Source organism: Urocitellus parryii, chromosome 10 (assembly GCF_045843805.1).
Source record: "Urocitellus parryii isolate mUroPar1 chromosome 10, mUroPar1.hap1, whole genome shotgun sequence".
Lineage (NCBI taxonomy): Eukaryota > Metazoa > Chordata > Mammalia > Rodentia > Sciuridae > Urocitellus > Urocitellus parryii.
This window is the reverse complement of record NC_135540.1, coordinates 25376490-25402483: the sequence shown is the minus strand read 5'-3', so window position 1 is coordinate 25402483 and position 25994 is coordinate 25376490. Positions and strand designations below refer to the sequence as shown.

Genomic DNA, 25994 nt, shown 5'->3' with positions numbered 1-25994 from the left:
TGGTTCCAGGGATTGATCCCAGGGGTGCTTAACCCCTGAGCCACACCCCCAGCCCTTTTAAAATTTTGAGACAGAGTTTTGCTAAGTCGCTTAGGGCCTTGCTAGGTTGCTGAGGCTGGCTTTGAACTCGTGATCCTCTTGCCTCAGCCCTCCAAGCCGCTGGGATTACAGGTGTGCACCACCGCGCCCCGCTGAATGTTTTCTTAATTTGACACAGCAATCAAGAAAAACACAGCCTGGCATTTTACTTCTCCCTTGTTTCTTCTAAAATTAGCCTGGGAGTTGGAAGCAGGAGAGTGGGTGCCTCTCCCTCACCCCGACCTTCCTGAGGAGAAGCTCATAGAGCTTCTGCCTCTGTCATCACGCTGGCTCCAGGTCTAGAGTCTCTGTCTCCAGCCCATTACCCTGTGTTATCATTAGTGGTATCTTTGGGCTGGTGAGTGGTGCACACCTGTAATCCTAGGTACCCAGGAGGCTGAGGCAGGAGGACTGCAAGTTTGAGTCTAGCCTCGGCAATTTGGCGAGGTCCTCAGCAACTTAGTGAGACCCTGTCTCAAAATAAAAAGTAGATAGGGCTGAGGATGTGGCTCAGTGGTTAAAGGCCTCTGGATTTAATTCCCAGTACCAAAAAAACAAAGAAACAAAAAAAGGATTGTTATAAAAGTTAAATGAGATATAGAGCTAGTATGTAGCATGGGTTTGGCCTATTTAAGCATGCAGTCATAAATGGTAGCTGCTGTTTTAATTTTTGTTATTGAACTGGCATCACAGCTTGACTTCTTAATTGGATTCTGGGTAAACTTGCCTTAGTGAGGGCTTAGGTTGATGTCGATGGTGCCTACGGAGCAGGGTTTTTCAACCTTGGCATTGCTGGCATTTGGGGCCAGGTGATTCCTTGCTGTGAGGTGTCTGTCCTGCTCACTGTAGGATGATAAGTAGCAAAATAAATCACAAAATCACCAGGGAGTCAAGAACAGCTGATCTAGAACAAGGTGCCACTTTAGGAATTCCCTCTTCTCTTAAGCACCCTAAGGATAAAACAGGGCAGCAGTAGATCTTGCAAGTTTTGTAGCTCTTTATCTGCATTTCCAGGAAGGGCAAATGGATTCTTTGCTACTTTTCTAATTCAGCTGATCAGAAGGTGGGGGGGGGGGTGTTGCTGTGCTGGGGATTGAACCCAGGGATGCTCTACCACAGAGTTGTAGATGGACAGCATGCCTTTATTTTATTTGTGGGTTTTTATGTTTTTGTTTTTGAACTTAGGTACACTCAACTACTGAGCCACACCCTCAGCCCTATTTTGTATTTTATTTAGAGACAGGGTCTCACTGAGGTGCTTAGTACCAGTGCTGAAGCTGGCTTTGAACTCAGTATCCTCCTGTCTCAGGCTCTCAAGCCGCTGGGATTACAGGTGTGCGCCATCCTGCCTGGTTCAGTTGTGTGATGCTGAGGATTGAGCCCAGTGCTTCACGTGTGCGAGGCAAGCGCGCTGCCACTGAGCTACAGTCCAGCCTATCCCCAGCCCTTTTGAATTTCGAAACAGTGACTTGTTAAGTTGCTGAGACTGTCTGGCTTTGAACTTGTGATTCTCCTACTTCTGCCTCCTAAGCTTCTGGAGTTACAGGCATGTGCCACCACTCTCCTGTCAAATCAATCTATTATATTGGAATATTATATTATATTATATTGGAATATAAGGCCCCTTATAAAACCATCTGTGAAGAATGATTTCTTTAGTACATGTGTGTCATACTCTGACTTTGCCTTTTTTTGGTTCCTTGTAGCAAAGGTACATATGTTGTCTACTAAAAAGGTTCAGTCTGATCTTGGACAAGAAATTTTTAGTCAGGCTTTAGGTTCATCAACCAGTAAGTCATAGAACTAGTCCATAGATGTAGCCTCTGTTAACCCCAGGACCAAGCCTTGACCAGCCCTCCCCTCTCCCTGGCTCTTTGCCTTATCAACCAGTCTGTAGGTTTCCCCGGACTGGGAATGATCCTCCTGCATTCCCGGCTGCACACCATCAGTACCCATTCCCTTTTAGCAGCGATTGGTCTTGTTCTTTGGGTCTCTAAAAGAAAAAATATTTCCCTTTCCTTGTTTTTTCCCCCTGCTTCTTATACTAGCAGATCTTCCAGATGGTTTTGATGGTTGACTTTGAATCGTCTAAAGCTCTTGTTTTGTTCATACAGAAGACCTGATTGGATGCTTTCTGTTTGCAAGGTTCTGTAGTAGATACTGTTAGAAGGTCAGGAAGACAATAGGACCCTTCTTTCTTTTTTCAAGGCTATTCTTACCTACTTAAAAGAAGCAAAGCTTTGTGCACCCAAATAACTACAGACAGAAGTGAGGCATCCCATAAGAGGTACAATAACTAGAACCAAAGGGCAGATATTATTTTGTAAGAAGGAACCTTGAATAGAGCTTTCCAGCAGTGAATGAAAGTCATTTGCTATAATGGGCAGTATCATTATATCATTTTTGGAGTCATAGTTCTGGATCAATCTGTTAAATCAAATAGCTGTATGATCTTAGGAGAGTCGCTTAACCTCCCCGAATTTCAGTTGCATTCATTTGTAAATGTGGGATAAGTAACAACCTTCTTGAGTTGTTAAAACTGAAGGAGGCAATATTTAACGTGAGCAGACTAGTGCCTGATACAGAGGAGTCACAAGTAAGTTCCTGCTGTAGTTAAGAGATGAGAGGAAGATGTCCTCTCTCCCAGAGAATCCACTTGGGCAGGTCTTACACAGCCTGCCTCAGCTCATTTCAGTCTTGCCATTGGGCCCTTATCTTTTTAGCTTCTGGAATTCAGGGCTTATCAAAGCACCCAATTACATCAGGCTCAAGAGACTGACCCACTACATCTTAAGAGATGTGCATTTAAACCTCCGTGTTTATTTGCCCTGAGAGCTGTTCGTTTCCATTATTTAGAGTCTTCATTTTTCTCAGCCAGCACAACCACCTTAATGATGAGTAGGGAAGCCAAATTATTAAGTAGGTGTTGTTTTAAAGAGGTTTAAAATTAGAACCAATGGAAAGGGTAATCTCCAGGAACATTTTATTTACTAGAATGAAATATTGTTCTGTTTTTATTTGGTACTGGGGCTTGAACCCAGGGCACTTTACCATTGAACTACTCCCCAGCTTTTAAAAATTTCTACTTTTGGGACAGGGTCTCACTAAATGGCTCCGGGCCTCACAGAGTTGCTGAGGTTGGCTTTGAACTTGTGATCCTCCTGCTTCAGCTCTCCAAGTTATTGGTGGGGTTCTTTTTTTTTTTTTTTTGTCTTTTTGGAACTGAACCCAGGGCTTTGTGAATGCAAGGCAGACGCTTTGCCACTGAGCTACATCCCAACCCTCTCCAAATTATTGGGATTATAGATATGCACTACCGTGCCAGGCTCTGTTAGTTCTTGTTAAAACAAAACAAACAAACAAGCAAAATGGATAAAAGCATTTTCTATAACAGAGCATGTTTTTATAAGTAAAGACAAACTTGTGTTTACATCACAGCTTAGGGTCTGGTGAACCATATGGTTCTCTGACTTCCCTTCTTAGATTTCATGCTGACAGTCCCCCTCTTCTTCTCCTCTTCCTCCCTTCTTTTGTTTTTGGTACTGGGGATCAAACTCAGGGGTGCTCTATCACTGACCAATATTAGCCCCTCTCCTTTTAAAAGTGTTTTACCATTTTGAAACAGAGCTTCACTGAGTTGCTGAGGCTGACCTTGAACTTGTGAACCTCCTGTGGCAGCCGTCCAGGTGGCTGGGTTTGCAGACGTACACCACTGCACCTGGCTCCATTCCTCTTCTTAATAACCATTTCACTTCAGTGTGCCACACTGTTGATTAGACTCTAGCTGTCTCAGGTATGATCTCATTCCTAGGATGCATCTTAGATTATTCCCAAAGCTCAAGTTCAGCTCATTCCTATAATACATCAGGTGTGTATTTATGGAAATCTTTTTTTTCCCCTAAAGGTAACTATTTCATTCCATCTCACCCATTCATATGTTCATTTTACTGAAGTTTCAGTTTTACAGGCTCCTGGTGGGCAAGAGGTGGGACGGTGCTGAGCAGCGATGCTGGTTCCCATTCTCCCATTCCTAGCCGTGAGCAGCCAGCTTTCTGCTGCTGCTGTATTAACAAGGACAAGGATCATCTACTGGGACTGTTAAAAAGCAATCTTGGGCTGTGGTTGTGGCTCAGTGGTAGAGCTCTTGCTTAGTGCATGTGAGGCACTGGGTTTGATCCTCAGCACCACATTAAAACAAAACAAAAACAAAAACAAAACCTATATAAAATAAAGTTATTTAAAAAAAAAAAAAGTAAACTTACTCCTGGATCTGGGAGCAGTATCAGCTCATCTGTGCCTTCCAGCTCTTTATCTTGTGATTCCATGGCCTCTGTATGTCTCCTTGTACTGTTTTAGCTCTCCTGTCTAGATCTATGAGCTTCATCCACACCCTTTTCCCTTTTCCATTTATTTAGTATCCACGTGTCTAGTGAGTTTCTCTTTTCTTTGGCTGAAGCATCTTCTACAATGTCAAGTGTGCCTGTCTTGCAATTCTGTAGTGTTGTCATCGAAGAGAAGTTCTGATGAGATTTTACTTACACAAACAGTGTCCTTTTGAGGATAAAATGTTATCATTCTTTTTGATTCGTATGTAACTTGTACATTTTATTTTTTAATTCTTACCATTTTCTTTATGTGTTGGAAAGCTTTCCTATGGCCCAGATTTATTTTACTTATGGAGTTACCTTAAATTTGTGGTTATCAATGAAAATGGGTTTTTAAATTTTTTTTTTTTTGTACCAGGGATTGAACCCAGAGGTGCTTAACCACTGAGCCACATCCCCAGCCCTTTTTTATATTTTATTTAGAGACAGAGTCTTGCTGAGTTGCTTGGGGCCTTACTAAGTTGCTGAGGCTGGCTTTGAACTCAAGATCCTCCTACCTTAGGCTCCCAAGCTACTGAGATTATAGGCGTGTGCCACCTCGCCCAGCTTGAAAGTGGTTTTGTTGGTATTTAGTCAGTGTTAAGGAAGGGATGCCCACTTCGCTGTCGATCTTTCTTGCCAGAACTCCTTCCAATTATTTTTTACTATTTGTGAGTAATACAGAACACCCTGTTATGATTTAGCCAGGATTTTATAAAATCCGTAAATGAACTCAGCCTTAGCCAGTGTCATATCCAATGTTCTTAGCCATGCTTTGTGTACCAGAGGCTTAGGAAAAGAATAATAAGGGGGAACACGAAACCTGTTCTTAAGCTGCTCTTGTGATATGGCAAATTGGCCGTCCCTCTCATGAACACCGTCCCTCACCCCACACCCAGGCAGCACTTTCAGTGGTGGGGTTGATGGGAGACTCTGAAGGAATTCTCCCTTACTCGCCTCCATTTAAACTACTCCATGCCCCGTGGAGCCCGTGACCACTGAACACAGTTACCTTCACCTCCCAGCTTCTCAGGCCAGTGCCTTCCCTTACTGTTCCTGTGGAAGGCACCCTTTATGGGAGTCCCCAGTGACTTTAACCTCCTGATAATCTCACCTCATTGATCCACCTTGAAAGAAAGAGAATAGAACAGAATAAAATAGAATAGAAAAGAATAGGAGGTAATGAGGCTTCAGGTTTGAGATTCAGTTATTAAAAGTCTGGCTTCCATCTGGGTCTCTCCCTGTCTTGGATTGCTCCCTCCAGGGAAGCCTGTTGCCCCTGGGCAGTTCTAGGGGCAGTTCTGCAGAGAGGCTTCTGGGAATGGATGCTCTGCGTGTGGGTGTGACTGACAGTATCCGCCCTATGACAGACCCTGAGCCAGAAGCACCCAGCTAAGTCCCCAAGGTCTGTAAGTTTTGGAGCCATTGTTATGCAGCAGTAGATTGCTGATCCATTCACGGCTTGGGGGCCAGGAGCCTGGCCTGTTTGACTTAAAACCTTCTGATCTTCCAAGTCCCCCTTTTTCTGTGGAACCCAGTCTAGTCCCAGGTTGGATGGTTTTCATCTTGGGTTCAGCTAAGGGTTAACTAACCTGAGACCACAGCATCTTTGTCTACTGAACTTGGAGAGTGATTGTACCAAGTAACTTCCGGATTCCTTGTAGGACTAGAATTCTGTGTTTCTATATTTCTTTCTAGACTGTGTCTTCAGTTTCTTCAAAAGAATGAATATGAGGCCAGGCACGGTGGCATACGCCTGTAATCCCAGCAGCTTGGGAGTCTGAGGCAGGAGGATCACAAGTTCAAAGCCAGCCTCAGCAAAAGTGAAGTGCTAAGCAACTCAGTGAGACTCTGTCTCTAAATAAAATACAAAATAGGGCTGGGGGGAGTGGCTCAGTGGTTGAGTGCCCCGAGTTCAATCCTTGTTAACTCCCCTCCCCGAGAAAAAGAATGACTGTGAGAACTGAAATCATTAGACTTAACCAACTTGTTTTGTTTTTAATTGACAGTAATAATTATACATCTTTATGGGGTACAGTGTGATATTTCAGGACATCTATATAGTACAAAACAATCCACTTGGGATTTTTCTGTCATTCATCATCTCAAGCATTCACTCTGGGATCTGCCTTTCCCGGCTGACCTGGAGGGAGAAGGCAGCAAGCAGATTAGGCTTATGGGGTCACAGAATAGCATCCAGCTTCAAGATCCTCAGCTTCTAAACTTCCCTTTTCTCCCTCCTGTCCATACTGGCCTCACCAAGTAAGGTGACCCCAGGAGATTCAAAGATGGAAGCATAACAGGAAGGAGCCCAGAGAGACCCAGACTGGGGGTAGCCAAAAGCTCAGTAAGTGAGATGACTGATTTCTCAATCCAAGATTTATAGAAACTGATGTTTGTGTAGACTCTGGGCTCTTTGGTTTGGGATGCAGTTGGATCCCGAGCTCACCACTCCCACTCGAACCCAGAAATCTTCCCAGAAATCTTTGACTTCACACATCAGAGGGTCTCCTCAACTACTCTTAGAAAAAAATTGGCTAGGCTGCTCAGGCGATGGAGGGAAGGAAACTAGGGAGGCTGAGGCAGGAGGATCACAAGTTTGAGGCCAGCCTGGGTAACTTAGCAAGGCCCTGCCTCAAAATAAAAAATAAAAAGGGCTGGGACTGTATCAGTGGTTTATCAGGGACTGTGGAGTTTAGGCTTGTCCAGGCACTGCTGGGTTTCCCCAGGGGCTCTGGAGATGCTGACGTGGAACAAGCATCCTGGGGAAGGCAGGTCTGTGGCAGGTGTCTAGGGGCTGGATTCTTACTACACATTGATCCATCTGCTCCGCTGGGAGCTTGGAGCAGATCATGGCTTCACTGTTAAGGGGCTTCACTTCCCGCATTAAGCTTTAATTTTGATGGTAGGCACTGCAGGTCTGGAGATCAATGAGGGACACTCTCAGCTCCTTCAGTGTATAAGATGGTTTGATATCTGCAGGGCCCCAAAAAGTCAAAGCCGTCTTAAAGAATTAGAAAGCAGCTCTCGGCTCTGGATACAGATTTCATGCCTGTGATTTTCAGATAGCTCTGATCTCAAATATTCTGCCCCCGTGTTAGACAGCATCCTGACTTTTGGGTTTTGGAAACAGCCTGCAAAGCTGAGCTGCCTGGCTCTGAACGAGGCTGTGGTCAGTTGACTCCTGTTCAGATGGCCCAAATTAGTGATCTTATGATTCAGAAAAACATAAAACAATGAATGATGCAGAATTAAGTTGTTTATCTTTGCAGCTGGGCCTGTAATCCCAGTGGCTTGGGAGGCTGAGGCAAAAGATTGTGAGTTCAAAGCCAGCCTCAGCAACTTAGTGAGGCCCTAAGCAACTCATTGAGACCCTGTCTCTAAATAAAATATAAAAAGGGCTGGGGATGTGGCTCAGTGGCTAAGTGATCCTGGATTCAACCCCTCTGTACCTGCCCCCCCCAAAAAAGTGTCTTTAGAATATAGTTTTATTCTTACATAGAAATAAAGGGTAGCCATGATATACTACACAGACTCTAGACTATCTGCAAAGAATCTAGCCTATGGACACGTAGACGAAGCTCTGCTTTACCCAGAGCGTTCCCGAACTGGTCTCTATCTCCTCCCTACCCCTCTGGAGATCCACCCAGGTGCTGCAGGAGAGCTCTGTTACTTCTCTCAGACTGAGCAGACTGTCTTCATTCTCTCTCCATTTCCCTGTTCTTTTTGCTTTGCACACAGCATGACCGCTCAACAAGAATAAAAGCAGGAATCGATAAGCAAAGAAATCATAGCAGAAGCGACATGAAGGAGGCTTAGGATCCGGAGAAACCTAGAGCAGGCATTAAGTGTGGCTGGGTAGGATGGAGACCTGGGCAGGCGGGAGTGGGAGGCCCAAGGGCATCTCCTCAGCCTTACACTGGTACTTGCTCCTGAGTAGCCCCACCCTGTCACCCAGCCTGAGTCCGCGTTCAGCAGAGGGCAGACAGATGAGAAGATGACAGGGCCCAAGGTAACCGGGCAGGCACGATGGTACTGGACACGTCCCCCTGGAAGTCAGGGTGGGAGATGATCCGGGACACAGGTATTATCCTCTCTTTGGGGTCTGGGTGACCAGAGATCTGGAGCGAGCCCATCAAGACATTATATTCTCTGGTGTCCTTTGACCTGGGAGGAAGAGGAACAGAAGAGCATCGTGGGTTTCGTAGGGTGTCACAGCCAAGCCCACTGTTCTCTGGTCCTGTCTAAGCATTCATTCCTTCCACAAGTGACATGCCCTCACGGGGCTTTGGTCCTAAGGAGTGTGCACAGTTGAAGGGGAGAAGAGAAAAGAGAGACATAACAAATAAGTGAACAAGTACCATTCAGAATTTGAGGTTGTGATCAGTGCTACAAAGACAACAAACAGGATTTCAAAACAGAGTGTAGGAGGTGGGAAGAGTCCTTGGATCTGGTGGTCAGGGAAGGTTATTTTGAAGAAACCACTTTTTAACTGAGACCCAAAATGTTGGCGTCAGCATGAGAAGAGCTACAAGATAAAGCATTCCAGATGCAGGGAATAGAGTATGCAAAGGCTGTGAGCATGAAGCAGAGCTTATTAGTTTCCAGAAACTGAAAAGCTGGAATACAGGGGATGCGATTGGAAAAGTGGGCAGGCAGACACTGGGTGGTTTGTGGCTTGGAGGCCACAAGGAGGGGGTGACATGATTTCACTTCCAACATTAAAAATATCACTCTTGTGTCCATGAGAGTAGCAGAGCTTACACTGTTGCAGCGGTCCAGGGACAGCTATGTCAGGGTCACAGTATATTTTGGAAGTGAAACTGGAAGGACTGATTGGACACATTGGATGGGGAGAGTGAGGGAAAATAAGTGTTTCTTTTTTCTGATTTTCTTTTTGCATTTCTGGGGATGGAATCCAGGGCCATACTAATTGAACCACACTACCAGCCCTAAAATATCAGTATTTCTTTTTTTATAGAGAACTTTATTTATTTATTTGATGTGGTGTTGAGGATGGACCCAGTGCCTCACACGTGCTAGGCCAGCACTCTACCACTCAGCCACAACCCCAGCCCCGAGATATCAATATTTCTCATTTGAGCAACTGGTCATGTTGTTAAATGAGATGGGAGAGACAGAAAAAATGGATTTGGGGATAATGGCAGTGGTAAAATGGCAGTTTCGTTTTGATCGTGTTACCTTTGAGACATCTCAAAGCAAATGTGTCAGGACTAGGGTGTGGGGCTAGAGATTTGGGTGTAAACAGAACTTATGTGACATTTAGTCACAGGAACTGGTAAGTTCACCCAGGGAGCTTGAAGAGGGCTGGGAGGTGTGCATGGAGATCTGGGTGTGCTGTAAGGCCCGGGACCTCCTGGGGAATGCCTCCTGGGGGAGGTTTAGATCTTTCAGACCCTCATCGCTGTCAAGAGTGAAATCACCCACAGTCTGCGAGTAGTTGCTCTGAGCTGAGCATTGGGGGGAACACGTGGACCACTGACAAGGCACCCCATGCTGCACTGCAGTGTAAGATGAACCCCTCCTTTGCCTCGCCCAGGAGCTCAGCCACCTGGCTTCCCTGCCAGGTCCCTGGGAAGGCCAGCACTCACCGGAAGCAGCTCGCCATGGTCAGCACCCATTTCTGCGAGATGAGGGAGGCCGAGCAGATGTGAAGAAAGCCCTGGCGGACGCTGACCTGCCAGGGCCACTGCCCTATGTTGGCCTCCAGGCCTGAGAAGATGCCCGATGGGACAGCAGGCCGCCGCGTATTGCCAACAAAGGGAGAAAGGCCTGCGGTGTCCTTCTGCAGCCCTGACCCTGCCTGCTCATTGCCCAGCCAGTGTCCTTGGCACGGGTTCCTCCTCCTCAGTCCACGCAGGCAGGATGCCCCTGCCTGGCGCCTTACTTGACTGCAGGAACTCCGATTCCTGCTTATCTGCACCTGGGGAGAGAGAAGGGGGAACTGGGCTATGGAGGGCTCCCAGCGCAGGTCCTGTGCACTCTTCCTGGGGCATAAGCCCATGTGTCTGCTTGGGACTTAGCTCAGGCCCAGCAGAAGGAGCAGCAGGACTGCAGGGCCAGCAGGACACATGTCTCCCTCAGGAGCAGCACTTCCTGTTTCCTGGGCTCAGGCTGCCAGGCAGAGGCCAGCTGGGGGGCAGCCAGGGGCAGACCGGCTTCTCCTAGATGGGCTCTGGTGCCCCGCCCTTCTGGTCTTCACCCCCAGCCTGATTCTAGGGACTTGTGAAGAGCAGCTGCAGACCCAGGGGAGGAGCTGGGACCTGAGGTGCCCCCTGCTGTCCTGGGAGAGCCAGGAGGCTGGGCTTGCTGCCAGTGTGGGGGATGGGAAGGGGGCAGGTGGGGGGTCTTGCACTGGCAGGAGGATTCCTTGTTCAGTGCAGAGTGTCCCTCAGCTCTGGCCACCCTCTTGCTCCTCAGGGACCTGCTCTCGTTGCTTTGGTTCACTTCTACCCTGACCAAGGGTGAACCAACTCTGCACCAGCCCCTGAGCTTGGGTCACAAAGGGCTGTGCAGACCCACTGCCCCAGGTTCTGGGCCTGCGCATGCATACAGGACTCCAGAGTGAATAGGAAATAAGCCAGTTGTCTAGCTGACCAGTGTTTCTGCTTCCTGTCTTTCCCTTTTGGCCCTCTGTCTACCTCATGTAATCTGTTCTTTGCTTTCCTCAGTCAGCAGATACTTATTAGGTCTTCACTGTGTGCAAGATACTGTGCCAGATGAGGAACAGGGTGAATGTAGAATCATGCATGGTGGGGGCTTCCTGTCCCCAGGGAGTTGACAGTCTAGTGGGAGAGGTGGATTATGGGAATAACTCGGGAGGTTCTTATTTATAATTTACATCCTATTTATTAAAGGGAGACAGGGGACTAAGGTATTTAGTGTTAGTGCCAACCTAGTGCCAAGCAAAGGTTGGTTGTTATTTTTTTTTTGTACCAGGGATTGAACTTTGGGGTACTCGACCACTGAGCTACTTCCCCAGCCCATTTTGTATATTATTTAGAGATAGTTGCTTAGAGCCTCAATAAGTTTCTGAGGCTGTCTTTGAACTCGCAATCCTTCTGCCTCAGCCTCCTGAGCCACTGGGATTACAGGCGTGTTCCACTATGCCCAGCTTGGTTGCTATTTTTAATAACATCCTCATGACGATGACAAAGAAAGAGTTATAGAGAGTCTTGACTCTTCCAGGCGCAGTGCTTGGCACAGGAGAAAATCATGAGAAAAATAAAGATGAACGGGGTTAGAAGGCCTGTAGAAATAAAGGGGAAGATTATAGTTCCAACAATCCAGAGTGGGAGTGTAATATTATAATCATTGGAAGCCTTCTTGAGGCTGAGGCCAAAAAAAAGAAGGATTGCTACATCTGATCTGATAATAACAAGCATTCTTTTTAGTCAGGAGATAGGTTCCCCCTCTTCGGCAATAAATTCAATGAGTTTGTCACAACATTATAAAAAGCACATTGGTTAACATAATGAACAGTTTGGGAGACTAGAAGAAGCTGGTTTTATATTGCCTCTCAGCAAACGCTGACACCACCATCTTGAATCCTGACCAAGGCGTTCCTGTGAGGAGATAAACTGAGTTAATTGAAGTGTTTATATTTCTTGTTACCTAACTTGAAACAGAAGTGGAATCTGAGAAGATGCCTTCGCCCTACTTCAGACACCGCCGTTTCCAGCCCTGCTCTGGTGAGGGGCAGGCCCTTTGGCCCTCTTGACATTTCGTGTAAACCAAGGCACCTCACTCTGCGTCCAGGGGAGCCCATCTCCGCGCGTGGAGGCCACAGAGTATCAAAATCAGAAATCAAAGGGCTCAACAAGTCTCATCAAGGGAGTGGAAAAGGCCTCAGAATAGAAAGCAGAAATAATCTTGGCCATCGTTCCCAGGAATTAGAGTTTTTAGTGTATGATTTTTGTAGAGTCTATTACAAACATTAGAGGGAAAGACGGTTTAAAATCTCTTTACAAGTTGTCCTTTTGGTTTACAAAATGAATAACTCTCTATTCTTAATTCTATTGCCTAATTTAAAAATGATTCTTGGGCTGTGGCTGTGGCTCAGTGGTAGAGTGCTCGCCTAGCATGCACGAGGCGTTGGGTTCGATCCTCAGCACCACATAAATGTAAAGATATTGCATCCACCTAAAACTTAAAAAATAAATATATTTTTAAAAAAGATTCTAAATAGTTTAACATGTAGTCACAGAAACCTGATGGTATTTTATATTTGCATAATGTTTCCATCCATACAGCCACAATGGCTCTGTTGAGGTAAGCATGTTTTTGTTCCCATTTTATGGATAAGGAAACGGAGGTCCTTGGAGGTTAAGTGACTTAACTAATTATATAATACCATGCAATAACAGAGCTGAATGTCACTTCTATTTTTAGTCTTGTAATCGGATTCAAACCCAGATCCTCTGACTTATCAGCCAGTAATTTTTCCTGTCCTGCTACAGCAGCCTTCAAGAGTAGAGCTCATTCATAGTCATGTGGCCTTTTCTTGTTTTTGTTTTTGCCTGTGCCAGGCACTGTTCTAGAATAGATATGTGATAGCATAGGGGGAAAAAAAAAGCCCCAGTCTGGATCTTTGGTTTTGTCCCTCTTTTCAGGGGTGGGTCATTTTGAGAGTTTAGCGTGCTCAGAAGCTGTTGTAGCTGACATTTGGCAAGATCAACAGTGGGGCCTGATGCGGTGGTGCACGCCTGTAATCCCAGGAGCTCGGCAAGCTGAGGCAGGAAGATTGCAAGTTCAAGGCCAGCCTCAGCAACTTAGCAAGGCCATGAGCAAAATAAAATTTAAAAAGGACTAGGGATGTAGTTCAGTGGTAAAGCGCCCCTGGATTCAATCCCCAGTGCCCCACTCCCTCATAAAAGATGAGTCATTAAAATAGAACAATTATTCTTGGATTAGAACTTGAATCACTGCAAAGTGAATCTATGTTGCTGTTGATTTCTTTTTAGGTGGCAAGGCTCATTGTAGAATTTATTCTATGTACAGAATTTTTAAAGTTATATAAATAACAAATCTGGCACGGTTTGGGGAGGCTAGGTGGTTTACAGGAAATGTATTTGTACTGTGACTATGCTCTTAATGGTTAAAAAAAAAGATTATCAACCATTCCCTTTTTATGGTGGATATAGAAAAAAATTTCAGGTAGATAAAATGTATATAGTAAAAATTTTCTATGTAAAAAAATTTGGTACAACTTTCTGTACAGTATTGCTTCTCAGCTGGCATAGTCTAATCAAGTTATAGGTCAATAAAGTTGCTAAATTTTATTAAAAAGAAAAAGGCCCCATCCTTATGGAGCTTACACTCTAGTTGTCAGATCATGACCAGTGCTTTGGAGAGAAAGAAAACAGCTGAGAATCCAGGCGCAGTTGCACACCTGTAATCCCCGCGGCTCAGGAGGCTGAGGTGGAAGGATTGGATGTTCAAATCCAGCTTCTGCAGCTTAGTGAGGCACTAAGTAACTCAGTGAGATGTTGTCTCTAAATAAGAAATACTTCCCCAAAAAAATAATAATCAAAAAGACTGGGGGTGTGGCTCAGTGGTTGAGTGCCCCTGGGTTCAATCCCTACTAACCAACTAACTAACTAAAGAAAGAAAGAAAGAAAGAAATAGAACAGCAGGGGAGGAATACAGGAGTGAGGGCATATGTGTTCATAGCATGGTCAGGGATGGCATTGTTGGTGATTTCTGAGCAGGGACCCCAGGTAAGAGAAGAAAGGAGCCAGGTAGATAATGGAGGGAAGAGGAGTTGAAGCACAGAGAACAGCAATGCAGAGCCCGGAAGCCCGTGTGTCTGGGAACACTGTCGCTAGAGCAGAGAAAGTGAGGGCCTCCCGCCTCAGGGAGTGGGTCCGGGCTGTATAGACTCTCATAAGCTGTTGGGAGGGTTGGTTCTTATTCTTAGTGGAGAGGGGAGATTTTACCTGACTTAAATGTTTTAAATGCATCACTCTGGCTGCTGGGATAATAATGTTCAGGGGAGAATCAGGGAAACCAGCAGAAAACGATTGCAATAATCCAGAGAGGAGGTGATGGTGCGTTTGGATCAGGGCTACAGGAAAGTGGTAAGAAGGGGCAGGTTCTGGTTGCGTTTCTGAAGTTGGGGCCCACAGGTCCTGGATCAGCTGTGGGTGTGAGAGGAAGAGGAGTCAAGGATGATTCCAGGGTTTTTGGCCCAAGCCCTGGGGAGAGTGGAAATGCCATTTCTGAGATGGGGCACAGTGTAGGAGGGGCAGGTTTCTGGAGGTAGATGAGTTCACTGATAGGCATGTCAAGGTAGGAGTCCAGCTGCACATATCCGCTAGGCAATTGAATATACGAATCTGGAATTCAAGAGGTTAGTCTAAACCAGGGCTGGTAGGGGCCTTCAGTGTGTCAGAGTACTTAATGCTCTGAGACAAGGAAAAGTGAGCGAAGGAGGGAGTATAGATAGAGTCCCCGGGTGCTGGACACCCTGCTGCACCCTGGTAATCCCAGCCACTCAGGAGGCTGAGGCAGGAGGATTGCAAGTTGCAGGCCAGCCTGGGCAACTTAGCAAGACCCTGTCTCAAAGTAAGAAATAGAAAGGGCCATGATTGTTGCTTAGTGATAGAGCACCCCAGGGTTTAATCTTCAGTTTAAATAAATAGCTCACTGTGAGTGCTGAGAATCGACCTGATTGCATTTTAGATGAGATACACAGGAATCAATAGGAGAATGAGAAGGTGGCTTTGAAGTGGGCCAAGAACAGACACAGGTGTTCTGGAAGCCAGGGAAAGAAGGTGTTTCCAGGAGGAGGGAGGGGTCAGCTGGCAGATGCTGCAGAAGACTGAGAATGGGCTGTTGGATGAGCACCGTGGAGTTAGGGGGGAGGTGATAATTGGAGAGGAATCTGAGAGAGGAAATGGAGTTTTACTGAAGAGGGAACTAGAGAAACAAAGGGCTGAAGTATGGATGGCTTTTTTGTTCTTCTTCATGTTTGTGTGCTAATGGATTATCTGGCAGAGGTGGAAATGAATGAGGAAGAACAAAAGCAGGACTGTTCCTGAAGTGTGGCCTCCTTGAGCCAGGGGACTGAGCCTATGTCACCGCTTGGGGGTGAGAGTGCTAAGACCTGAGCACAGATCCTTCATACTGGGGAGCACAGACACTGGCCCGTAGGTGATGTGGGTGGAAGTCCCCTGCTCCTTGTTTCCTCAGTGACAAGTGGAAGGATTCCTTTGAGAGGGAGGGTGGGAATGGAGGTGTAGAGGAAGGAGATGGTGTGAGCTGGTCATGTGGAGATGAATGGACTAGGGATGTAACAGTTGACCCCTGGGTAGCAGAAAGGGTCCCCTTGAACTTGAAGTGATACTGGCATTGCAGTGTTCAGCAGCGCGGGTGGCGCATGGAGAGGGCAGAGGGTTGGCTCCAGGCGGGGTGAGGTGCTCTGCAGTAGATATGATGGAGGGGGACAGGGAGGGAGCAATTGTAGTAAGTCCTGAACTTAAACTGGAAAGGTGGTTGCTTAAAATTCAGATCGTGGAGAGGGTACCATTACTAGTGATAACAAGCCCAGAAAGACCATGGAAATAGCATCTGAGACCTGGTGAAAGATTGTTTAATCCCAGGCAGGGAAAAAAACAACAAACAGATTTTGGTGAACCAGCTTTGAGGGTCAGGGGAGGGAGGGGAATGGGGCATCTCAGGAGCCCGCAGCCTGTGTCACCTGCACCCTCCCACGGGCACTTCAGACTGCAGCAGATCCATCAGTCAGGAGGTTTTGTTGACTGATCTTCAACTGGCAATTTCCCCAGCCAAACGGTCCTGTTTTTTCAGCCACAGTTTCCCATTAGTTTCCCAGAGACACGCTGGGAGGCTGTCAGGCCTCCGCACATCCCACCAGAGCCCCGCGTCCTCTGCAGGAGAGAGGGGGAGAAACCTAAGAGTTAATCGTTATTATTAAAATATTAACAGGCCTGACTCCTGCTGCTGCTGCTGCCTGCTGGGTGTAATATTCAGTTGGATTTTTTTTTCCTTTACAAAATTACTGAAGAAATTTAAACAGTAAAGAAATGGATGAAGTAACATAGAAAGCACCCCCGCCCAGCCCTGCAGGGGTTGATGGTGAACATCATTCCACACTGCTCTCTTCCTTTTTTCCTTTTTGTTTGTTCATTTTTGTAGGGTCCAAATACACCTATCTGGAGATAGATACACATATATTTTTTACATCATAGAAAAAGAAGTGAAAATATTCTTTGTTGCATTCTGTATTCAACTTAATTTTCCCATCAAAGTCCTGTGCTGGTCAATGCAGACCTGATGACTTCAGAAACAGCTGCGTAACCTCCCATGCACAGAAGTAGCAGAACTTTGTATGTCCATGTTGATGGATTCTTAAGTCTTCTTTATTTGTTGCTATTAAAATTATGTAAATATATATGTGCATAATTTTTAATACATTAATTTTGGGATATATTTGCACACACATCAGCATAATTTTAATATGTGACTATGTATTTGCACATATATATTGCTAAAAAATATATTATTTAACCCTCATGTATGTATGCAATTGTTTTAACATGCATTGCTTTGTCATGGAATTAGTAAAGAAAAGACTGCACTTTGTGTCTGATTTCTGTTTCCAAATAATCCTAAAGAGATGGCATCAATTTACTGTGATACCCGGGCACCACCGTGGCACATGCCTATAATCCCAGTGGCTTGGGAAGCTAAGACAGAAGGATCATGAGTTCAAAGTCAGCCTCAGCAACTCAGCAAGCTGCTGTCTCTTTTTTTTTTTTTTTAATATTTATTTTTTAGTTCTCGGCAGACACAACATCTTTGTTGGTATGTGGTGCTGAGGATCGAACCCGGGCCGCACGCATGCCAGGCGAGCGCGCTACTGCTGAGCCACATCTCCAGCCCCAAGCTGCTGTCTCTTAATAAAATATTTAAAAGGGGTTGGGGATGTGGCTCGGTGGTTAAGTGCCTCTGGGTTCAATTCCTGGTACCAAAACCCAAAATTTACAGTGACAGAGAATATCCTTTTTCTCCCCTCCTCATTCACACTGATCTCTGCCCCTTCCCCCTCCGTCCTGGCCAATCTGAGAGGATGTATAGGAAGAAAATATTATACCCAAAGCATGCAGCACTAGCTTGGGGGAAATAACTGGAACTGGAGGATAAGAAAAATAGGAAGATATTTCATTCTTATTTCTTATAAAGAGAATGGAATGCTAATGCTTCTCCAGATGTTAAGACTTGGATTAAACAGAGATAGACTTATCTAATTCCTTCCTTAAAGAAGGTAATGAGGGCAGGGACAAAGAGTAATGAAGTCATCAAAATAATAAAAGAGGGCAAGTCTGATTTGTTCTTGAAAATGTCATTTTCAAATCTAGGTTTTTTGTTTTTGTTTTTTTCCCCAGCAAATTTGCAGAGATTGCAAGTTCTGTGATAAGCCTTTTTGAAGTATTGACATCATTTTTTTTTTAAATTTATTTTTCGGTACTGGGGTTTGAACCGAGGGGCGCTTAACCATTGAGTCACACCCCCAGTCCTTTTTTATATATATATATATATATATATATATATATATATATATATATTTTTTTTTTTTTTTTTTTTTTTTTTAAGTTGTCATTGGACACAATACCTTTATTTTATTTACTTTCATGTTGTACTGAGGATCGAATCCAAGGCCTCCTGTGTGCTAGGTGAGAGCTCTCCCGCTGAGCCACAACCCCAGCCCTCCCCAGCCCTTTTTTTAATATTGTATTTAGAGACAGGGTCTTGCTGAGTTGCTCAGGGCCTCGCTAATTGCTGAGGCTGCTTTGAACTCCGTGTCCTTCTACCTCAGCCTCCCAAATTGCTGGGACTTCAGGCTTGCACCTCCACGCTGGACTCTTTCTTTTATTTAACTGAGAACATATTTTAAAATATTGTGACTTGTAGAGAGATACTGAATGTTTGCCGAGGTTGAAGATAAGGACAGTCTCTGAATATATGTGTGAGTATGTATGTTTTGGATACCTTTGTTGTGAATTTGTACTTGTCAGCCCAGTAATTGCATACCCTCGAGTGCGTCGTAGTTGAGCATTCATGTAAGTACACATCTGTTTGAATCTCACAACAGTCTTGCAGTATGCACTTAAATGTTTCTGAGGCTCACTTTATATCTTTGAGTAGAAGATGATGGAAAGTTAACAGATGGCCAACCAGGATATTGAGTTGACAAGGGAAAAACTTAATTTAGTTACTTTAGTTCCTGAACAACAACAACAAATTGGAATCTGAATAAATTCACTTTAGGAAAATATTGGGAGTATGTTTCCTCTGAAGTGTTTTTTGTTTTTGCAGGGGGCTACCAGGCAGGGAGGAGGCTAACAGAAGAATTATAGGCATTTAACCTAGTAGTTGGTGGACCTCAGAGTTAAACCCCCGTCTTTGGTTTCAAAATCCATGGTCTTTTCACTTCTCTAAGACTCTGTTTTTGGTTGACCTTTGTCATTGGAAGAATTTTTTAATGCTCAAAGCAGTTTTTCCTAATAATCTTAGATCTGAAAATGCTACTGACTGGATTATGCATGTCTGAACATGTAAAAATATTTTCTTGTTAAATTAAGTTTAATCTTATACTTGATGTTCCTTGCTGTTTGGGGAGAACTTTAAAGCAAAGATCAGAAATCAATGACATGAATGCTTCCTAATTAGAGAACTCTCCATTCCGTGCTAACTAAAAATATATTGGTAGGTTTTCTGATCAGCTGTGCTTCATTCTAAGCTGTAAATTCCTGCACATAATGAGTAAAAACACCGTCCATCTTAGAAATGACTTTTTTCAGACTCTTATTAGCTGATCATTAGTTAAAATAAAATTAAGTAAAACATTTTAAAATATGGTCTAAATGGTTAACGGGAAGTAAAGAAAAATGGCAATTTCTGATGTTTGGAAACAGGGTGATTATTATTTGCTTTTTTTTTTTTTTTTTTGCTTGCAAATAGAGCTATTAGGAATATGTGTTTGTGGAAGTCTCAGTACTGAATACAAGGACATGAGAGCAGTCATAGTGTTTGCTTTTTCCATAAGTACCAGGTAGCTTTAATGAGCTGTTAGAAAATTACCCCACTTGTGCAGAACTCCACATTAATTTCTTAACAGTAAACATTCTTACGTAATATAGTGACATTAAAAGCAGCACTTCCAAGATTTGCTTCTACTATGTTATTTAATCCATATGAAATAAACATATCTGTTTATTCATTAATGCTATAGTTATTAAAACAAAATGGAAGGGCTAATGAAGGGAGGGATTATCTGCAGATGGGCCCAAGGGATCTTTTTAGGGTGATGGGAATATTCTAAATGATTGTAGTGATGATTGCAAAACTGAAAAATTATTGAAAACCATTACATTATATGCTCCACACAGGCGAATCTTATAGCGAGGAGCTTATGCAGCAGAGAAACTTAAAATATCAAAGAAATGAATTGAAAAGCAGGTTCCCACAGCCGACCCCAGAACTCACAGAAAATCTGAGTTATTGATGAAATAGGGAAGTGGTCAACAAGCTTACCCTCTTTTACTTTTCCTTCAGGGTTTACAAGGAAATTGTACCAAAACCTTTAGGAAATAGATCATTCCAATGCTATTTTAAACTGTTCCAGAACACAGAAGATGAAGGAAAGTTTCCACGTTCCTTTTAACTGAGGGGAAATAATATTGATGTTGAAACAAGGAAAAGATATTTTTCCTAAAGAAAACCATGTCCACTTTTGCTTGTGAATATTGAAACAAAAATCTTAGAAAAATTATAAAATAGAATCAAAAGTAACATCTAAAGCAGCAACAATAGCTCAATGCTAAAGAGTCCGGGCTCTGGATCTGGGCTGCTGGTTTGGAATCCCAGCACCATTACTTCCAAGCTCTTTAACCTTGGGCAAGTTATTGAACTTTCTCAACAGTAAGATGAAGCAGCGAATAAGAGAATTGACTTTGTCGGGTTCTTGTGAAAGCTGAGGGAGTAAAGCACTCAATAAATGTTAAACATCGTAATAATTGCATAGTTCATAAAAAATGATGGATGTGTCACATTTACTTTGTCATTCTGATTGTTGACCATTTGGATTTGCCATTGTAAAGAACAGTGCAATAAATATCTGCATAGAAATTTTCCTCATCCTCCTATTTCCTGAAGGCAGCTTTTAAAAGCTGAATTTTGGAGAAAAAGCTATAGACTTTTTAAAGGCCCAAATTAATCTCCAGAAAGAGCTGTACTCATTCCCATTACAGATAATAATGTCTCCTTCACCATATTGAACATGTTGAAGAAAATGTTAAAGGGATTCACAGAGAGCTGGATGGGGTCAGGGTGGTATTCCATCCCAAGATGAGGGAACAATCCCTGTTCACTATAAGAAGCCAGAACATGGGTGGGGGTTGTGACTCAGTGGCAGAGCGCTTGCCGAGCATGTGTGAGGCACTGGGTTCGATCCTCAGCATCACATAAAAATAAATAAATAAAATAAAGATCTATTAACAACTAAAAAAAAAGCCATAATGTAAAACTTCTATCTGGGAGGTACTTTTCAAAAAAGTCTGGGCCTTTAACCCAGTTTCAGACAATATATCCAGGATCCTAACAGTCAAAACCCATCCTTACCCTTGCTTCTACACCCATTTGCCCAAAGCTTTCAATCAGCAGCTGATACCCACTGATACTCCAAAGAACAGGCAGCTGGAAACGAGATCAAGATCTCTGCCCACTGAAAGGTCTGGAACTGGGTCCAAGGGGTTGCTGAGGTTCCATCACTTTTTTAAAGTAAAACTGAAAAAAATGAGAGCATACCACATATAGAACTATCAGCAGCTGGCCGGACTAGCTATATGAGCTAGGTTCAAAGGAGCTGGCTGTATCAATAACTAAGAAAACGAAGAAACCACTCAGCATGAGAACGTAAGTTACTAAGGCAGGATGGCTTGGTGACCTAAGGGTCCCCTCCAGCACTGGAAGGAGCAAGAGAGCAAGCCCCCGATTCTTTTTATTTTTATAGGGGGGACACACAAAGGAGGTTTGATGGAATGTTCCATCAAAATTACGCAGGGGAATCAGATTTCAGGGGGTTGCCCATCCCCATTAGGTAACGCTCAGGTAGGCCTTGAAGCAGGCTTGGTTCCGAGCGAGGATAAAGGCCACTGGCCTTACACAGCTTTCGCGTGGGTCCCAGACCAATATCCCCACCACTCAAGGGGCGTGGACCAAGCTCAGCCCAGGGCAAGGGTGGCTCCCCATATACAACATTTTGAGAAATAAAATATTTATTTTTATTATCTAAGAAAAGGCAATTTGATAAACCAAAAATAGAATTTAGTAATTTTATATTAAATAATTCAACTGTATAAAAGATAGATATGTGACCTTGATTTAGAATGGTACCCGAAATGCATGAAACCCAGAGGAATAGTGACCCCTCTAGATATAGACTGGAATTGGGTTTTCCTTCTCATATCAAATATTAAATGATGTTAAAACGTATTTATCTTATAGCTTTAACTATTTGATCGAGTATTTCCCCAAAAAACATAACCTAAAAAATAATCTACCAAATCAAATGCCACCATTGAAACTTTATTTTTTAAATTCTTGTTTCCCCAGATGATAATATAAATTCATATGTCTTTCCAGTCCTTCTCTTTATTCTCCAGTTAACTTCATCTTAGTCTTTAAGCTCTGGGAAGTGAGAATGACCCAATTCTCAGAGAAAGATTCATAAGCCTGCACTGACCAGTACAAATCCATCCAAGTGAATTTGAATTTTTTAAAATGTATTGGGTTTTTTTTTTCAATATTTTTTAGATGTTGACAGACCTTTATTTTATTCATTTATTTATATGCGGTGCTGAGAATCGAACCCAGTGCCTCCTCACGCGTGCTAGGCAAGCGCTCTACCACTGAGCCACAACCACAGCCCGTGTATTGGTTCTTTTTAGTTATACATGACCTCAGAGTCCATTTGGATATAATTATACAAGGATGGAATGTTTCTTACTCTACTTAGTGTTTCATTCATTCTTACACTAAGTAGAGTAAGATACAATCATCATCTACATGATGATTGATTTGCCGTGTTGTTTTCACATATGTACATGGGGAAACCATCAGATGCATTCTACTGTCTGTGAATTTGAATTGAGATGTGTCACATTTACTTTGATCTTTTACAGAGAACAGGTATGGCTCTCCTCAGAATATCTAGAAACCCTGGGCACAGTCACCATTAGAAGTCTGGAAGGTAGAAAGGATTCTCTGAGTTTGTTCTCTGCAAGGTATTGACACTGTGAGGGAGGAGCCTCTTTACCTTTAGCAGAATTGATTTGTCAATCTTGTCAAATAACACTTTCTCCCTTAAAAAAAAAAAAAAAAAGATTAATGGGGAACTGAGTCTCATTACCATTCAATCAAGACCTGAACAAATTAATGTGAATGTGCTAGTGGTTTTTAAAGGCTATAAGTCAGAAAGATCAGCAGTGATCAAGCTCCTTAGCAATGTAATTTTTTTTTTTTTTTGGTATCTCTTTGGACTTTGTGCATCAGAGATTACTCCTGTTTACATGTCAAGTTTGTTGTGGCTGTTTCAGAGAGAGCCCCACCCAGTGACACCAGATTAATGTTTCAGTACAGTACTGGAAACCTGTTTTCTGTGTAGGTAATTATTTTAAATTGATAGTGCAACCGAGAGACTGCTGTAGTTCTTTCTTTCTTTTTTTTTTTTTTTAGAAGAAAAGGAAAAGTTTTTATTATTATTATTAATTGTTCAAAACATTACAAAGCTCTTGACATTATATTTCATACATTTGATTCAAGCAGATTATGAACTCCCATTTTTACCCCGTTTACATATTGCTGTAGTTCTGATGTGCGTTAGCTTCGTAGGTTCTTCCAGAACATTCCTGTCACATGACATGTACACTTAAGTATAGTCAGGCCCTGTACACTCCACTCTCGGTTTTAATCGTCTTTGTTTTATTCACACAGTAATTCTGAGAAGTCACCCATCCTCAGATACTGAACAAAACAACCTAGAATCAAGTGCAAGCTTCTTCCTTTCCTGACCTGGTTGCAGGTTGTCTTTTCCTGAGGTTCAATGGGAATGCTGAGCTTTCCTCTTACATCCTAGCAAGGTTCTGTACAGTTTTCTGAAGTTGAAGGTATCATTCCCCAAGCTCATGTCTCATCTACCAGGTTTTCTAAACAAAGAAAACCTCTCAAGTAGTGTTCCGTTGTGTATTTTTGAGATTGAAAAGATTCTGCAGTGTCACAGTAAGATGTCTGGCCTGCTTACTGTAGGTCCTTAAAGCTGAAATTAGCTTTTCTTTCCTGGTGATTAAATTTGTGAGTTAACAGTCATTTTACTAAGCCACAAAAATCATTCAGCCTCCCTTCCAACAGTCATTGGTTTCCTTGGACAAATATATACATAAAGCTTTGGAAATTGAGTTCCATGAGTCTTTAAGGTCCACCGAGTTTTTCACTCCTGGAGATTGAGGTGATGTTTGAAGATGAGCCTCCTATTTGAAAATGAGCCTTCCTGCCCCAGCTAGGGTTTGAAGGTCCTGTTCATGGTGTGTCTACTTGCTAGCTGTAGTTCTCACACCACACTACTCAGTCTTCCCTGAGCTTGAAGAATGGCCATGTTCCTCAAGACCTGGGAAAATTAAATAAATGCAGTTTTTTGAGCATCCAGCTTCCCGCCCCACCAGTTGTTGGCATGCTTTGACCTAGGCTGTAGCCTTGCAAATACATAGTACAGTTCTAAGTGTTTCCAAAGTAATAGCATCTATAATTATCTGTGTTATAAGGGATCTTCATATTCATTATCTGACTTAACTCCTTGTCCATTTATGACTTAATTTCTGCTGGTAGGCAACGATATAATAACAGTATATAAAACAGTTAAGAACTTCACGTTGGGGCCAGGCATGTAGCTCAGTGGTAGGGTGCTTGTCCAGCATGCACAACTCCCTGGGTTCCATCCTCAGCTCCACCAGAAAAAAGAAGAAAGAAAAGAAAGAACAAACTTCATGTTGCCAGTGACGTCTTTTGCTTGTCAAGAGACAAGAATCACTTATGTTTACCTCCATGTTTGAGTTGATGGTCTGTGACATAAGCATATGCAATTACAATTTGACTCCCACAGTTTAACCCATTTTGTCCCAGATATGAAACACCTATAGCAACTTAAATATAGCATATAATATAGAATATAATTATAGAATATAATCATGTAACTATGGTTATAATAATTATAACATTACTTAATATAATAACATATAAGCTCTAAATTATGATTTCCAACCTATCTTAAAGCACCTGCCTCAACTTTGTTGAAATATTTGCAGAATTGAAAACCTGGGACTTAATGAGTTAATGATATTTACAGAGGGAAACAGCAAGAGACTTTTTTTTTTCGTTTTTACAGTGTAAAAATTTTTCAATTGTTATGAGTTTGATCATAACAGTACCCTCACCTTGGATATTAAATGAGTGTTCTTATAAATATCTGAACATAGATTATTCAGAAAGTATACATGTTATTGATTGCAGCTTTATTCACTCTAAGTTAATTAGTATCGTAAAGATTGAGGGGAGGAATCAGTGAGGAATCTTTCTTTATTGTGCTGTTTTCTGGGAAATAGAAGAAAAGTTGGGGGATTGTCTAAATCTTTTTATAGTTTATGTAATTAAATTACCTACCCCGTGTAATTATCAGTGTACTCTGTCATCACAAGTTATTGGGAAGTTTCCTCTGCTTGTTCTATTTGCCCTCTTGATCCATCTTGTTCAGTTGGTCTATCAGTGCCAAATCTATGTTCAGCTCTCCACCTGTACCTGGGAGATTTTCTTACATAGCATTTTATTGCAAGATCATTTATCTTTTCTATTTCCCATGCATCATATTTAGAGATTTAGACTCTTACAACTCTACTTAAATATAACTCCTTTATTGTAGAAGCTCTCATACCAGAGGCTTTAGGTGTTAAAATATTATTATTAATTTGCCAATCAGTTGTCACCCATGGGCATAAAGAATCATGTTAAGTGTTATAAAAGCTGTTCTAAACACATCGTCCTTTGTATTCCATTGCGGTTTTTCCTTTTTATAAGCAAAACTTCTTATGAACAGAAATGTGATCCCTTTACTTTCTTTCACTACTTTTATAGATACACCGGGAAGTGCTGTTCTGAGAGAGAGAGAGAGCGAGAGAGCATTTTGTTTTTAAATATTTACTTTTTTTTTTTTTTTTCAGTTTTGGGCGGGCACAACATCTTTGTGGTGCAGAGGATCGAACCCGGGCCGCATGCATGCACTACCACTTGAACCACGTCCCCAGCCCTGGGAACGTACTGTTCTAAAAAGCCATTTGGATTTTGAACGACCAACAATAACAATAAAAAAATAAAAAATTAAAAAAAAATAAAAAGCCATTTGGAGTCTAGGGTCGGAGCCACACTGAGCTGGATTCCAGTCCCAGATGTTCACTTTACTGC

At 42.9% G+C, this 25994-nt stretch overlaps 2 protein-coding genes across 3 annotated transcripts in view; one reads left to right on the top strand and one right to left on the bottom strand.

Moving 5' to 3' along the window:
- Sh3d19 (SH3 domain containing 19) overlaps window positions 1-25994 on the top strand; it is a 173967-nt gene that overhangs the window by 41871 nt on the left and 106102 nt on the right. The window lies entirely within an intron of this gene.
- LOC113179938 (serine protease 33-like) lies at window positions 6478-10521 on the bottom strand. Of its 2 annotated transcripts, XR_003300402.2 has the most exons (3): window positions 10055-10521; window positions 8361-8609; window positions 6478-6585 (listed from the first exon to the last, which is right to left on the bottom strand). XR_003300402.2 is itself a non-coding variant. In XM_026384713.2 (2 exons), the coding sequence occupies exons 1-2, from the start codon at window positions 10465-10467 to the stop codon at window positions 8414-8416; spliced, it is 609 nt and encodes a 202-aa protein (XP_026240498.1). In that variant the 5' UTR covers window positions 10468-10521; the 3' UTR covers window positions 6736-8413. The 2 variants fall into 2 exon arrangements, 1 of the variants encoding a protein (XP_026240498.1); XM_026384713.2 differs by lacking the exon at window positions 6478-6585 and having other exon boundaries at window positions 6736-8609.

Bases quoted from the DNA above. Each gene is read 5' to 3' on its own strand.
- LOC113179938 (XM_026384713.2), bottom strand. From the start codon at position 10,467: ATGGGCTTATGCCCCAGGAAGAGTGCACAGGACCTGCGCTGGGAGCCC. The intron at 8,610-10,054 runs GTGAGTGCTGGC...TCTTCCTCCCAG, and splicing joins ACCATGGCGAGCTGCTTCCG to GTCAAAGGACACCAGAGAAT.